This window comes from Amphimedon queenslandica, unplaced genomic scaffold (genome assembly GCF_000090795.2).
Source record: "Amphimedon queenslandica unplaced genomic scaffold, v1.1 AMPQUscaffold_11540, whole genome shotgun sequence".
In the NCBI taxonomy this organism is placed as follows: Eukaryota; Metazoa; Porifera; class Demospongiae; order Haplosclerida; family Niphatidae; genus Amphimedon; species Amphimedon queenslandica.
Window position 1 is genome coordinate 7,520 of NW_003548218.1, and position 2,676 is coordinate 10,195.

Here is a 2,676-nt window from a genome sequence, read left to right on the forward strand (position 1 = left end):
TAGTAAAGTGGATGAACTACGTCTTTGATGAGATATCTCCGGACGGTAAAGTCCTGCTCAACTTTCGTGACTTCCCGATTGCCATGTCAAAGTATCCCAAAAGGGCCCTCTTGATCGTCCGGTTCCTCTCTTCTCTTCCTAAAGGTCGTAGGATGTTTGGTCTCCTATTCGAGGATCCAATGGGCGAGTACCTACCAGAGGAACTGGAAGCATGGACGACCAGTGTGCGTAGGATAATGGTCTCCTGTGGTTGGCCTGAGGGTAGACTCTTGGTTCACATACATCAGAAGTGGGACCTCCAGACTGCGTCCCAGCTGGATTGTCTTGGAGCCGGAGCCGATGGCGTTTGGGCTAGCCTCTGTGAAGAGGGAGCGGCTCTTGGTCATGCCTCTTCAGCAGTGACGATGATGAATCTTGTTAGACTTGGCAACACAAAGATACTCCAAAAGTATAATTGTACTCAGCTTCGTAATGCAGCTATGGCTGTCACTAAACTAACAACTGGTAAGCCTCCTCATCCTAAACAGGTTGTTTATGGGGAAAGAGCGGTCGATTTGGTCCTCGGGTCTGCTGGAGTGGGCGACTTTGATCTTGCCGAGTTCTTTGGGGTTGAGACTCCAAACAGGATAACAACACTAGCTACGGTTGAGATGATAAAGGACAGATTGGTTAATCTTTTTGGAGACCATGAGCAATTCAACGATGAGTTGTGTAGCAAAATGAAAGAGCAAATGCTCCTTGATCTTCGCTCTGGTAAGAAGGAGGAGTATCACAGTCCAGCTGGTATTGCTCTCCTGTTTGATAAAGCAGGTGGCAAGATGACACCTGAAATGGGCAAAGTGGTAGCTAATCTTAACGACAATTTAGCTCATCATCAAGGCCTTATTGATGAGATAAGGAAAGAATGGGATCACTGGGATGATCAAGAAGAAGGCATTGACAAGGGAGATGGGATGCTTCTCTTTGACTCATTCTATCATGGCTTCATGGCCCCTTACTTTGGCTGCTATAGGTGTGATAGAACAAAGAAGGCAATGAAAGCCCTTGATATGGATCAGGATGGATATGTTGATTGGTACGAGTTTCTTGTGTATATCAAGTGGGCCTTGTGCCAATATCCAGAGACTACTGACCCTGATGTACTGCTGTCTATTGCATTTGAAGAGGGGCTCATTCCTGCTATGAGAGATGAAAAGATTATAAAGGAAAGGCTTTAATAGAAACTTCGTGATGTATACACTGAACTCTTTTGAAATTTCAGGACTCTAATATGTTTTTGTTATTCTTAATTATTTTTTCCTGTAAAACCTTTAACAACAGTAATAATTCTAGCAACAAGTCAATAACAAGCAATAAATATAACAATAATAGCAACATATTAAAAGGCAACAACCTTATCATCATGTGCAAGGATGTCCATAGTTAGGAATAGAGTTACGATGTTGGAGAGCAATTGGAAGCCGTTAAACTAGATGCAAGTAGGATTGAGTTTCTCCTGTTAAAAGTAAAGTACAACAATCTACGGCTTTTGATGACTCATGATGACTATTGGGAACAAAAAATGCACGTTGATTCACATTATTATTGATTCGACATAAACCTGATGGTTTTAGTGGAAACATCCATTGCTGCAAAACTTCTCAGAGAAATATTTCTAATTATTGTTTGCTTATTTTATTAATAATTCTATTTCACCGGTGTATTTTATGACTACTTGACACCCTTGCATTATACATGTTACAACATGTTAAATTCTATCATTATTAAATCTTAGAATTATTTTGTGTGTGTGTGGCTTTATTTTTAATTCGCATGCCAACAGTTTATTATCAAATTGAGATTTGCATTTAAGCAATTTAAGCATGTACATACATGCTCATATATTTACTATTATTTTGCTATTGGCGTGTGCCGTGTGTATAATTGTAGTGGATTTGTTATTATTGATGACCAGGCTGATTATTTTATATTAAATTCAAGTTTTAATGACTTACATATTTGTGCAATGGAATTTGGTTTGTGTTCCAATTAATATCATGAGTAGAATTTGTGTGTGGTTGTGTAGGATGCAATCAGCTATGAATATCATTACAGTTACTATAAAGCCTTAGGAGAAAAACTACTGCTGCCATTTCTACCACAACTTGAGGAGAAAGAAGAGATCATTAAGAAGGGACAAGGCTCTGGTCCAGTATGTCTGTAGTGGATATAGACTCAGAGGTTTCCACCATAGTCCAGCACATTGAGACAGTCCGAGTTCAAAAGAGAGAGAGGCTCAGAAACCTTGACTTCTTTTGTCTAGATAACTCCATCAGGGAGAGCACCGTGGGACAGCTACGCAGTCACACTCTACAGAACAAGATTGACATTCTGCATCAGGTGAGGAAGTGTGGCATCAAGGATATTGTTGTAGCCACTTTTGCTCATCTGACACGTGTCGATGATGATTTCGTGGAATATCTCCGGAAGGAAAAGGAGGATTTTAGTCACTTTTACTCATTCTCGGAAGTCAGTGAGGGATTTGTGAAAGGAACTGGCATCTACAACACAGAGAAAGTCCCTGTCGGTCTCCAGAAGAACAAGAAATACGGGCTCATTAATACGATATTTGAAGTCGATCTTGCCGATAGCTCCTGCAACTGGGACAAGTTTACCGTATCTGACATGTGCAGCCTC

At 40.6% G+C, this 2,676-nt stretch overlaps 1 protein-coding gene across 1 annotated transcript in view; it reads left to right on the forward strand.

Annotated features, from left to right (window-relative positions):
- Positions 1-1,349, forward strand: part of LOC109589213 (uncharacterized) — a 2,442-nt gene extending 1,093 nt beyond the window's left edge. The window contains exon 2 of the mRNA XM_020005322.1: positions 37-1,349. Coding sequence (XP_019860881.1) covers positions 37-1,217 — 1,181 coding nt within the window. The 3' untranslated portion in view covers positions 1,218-1,349. The remainder of the gene's footprint in view (positions 1-36) is intronic.
- The last annotated feature ends 1,327 nt before the right edge of the window (positions 1,350-2,676 follow it).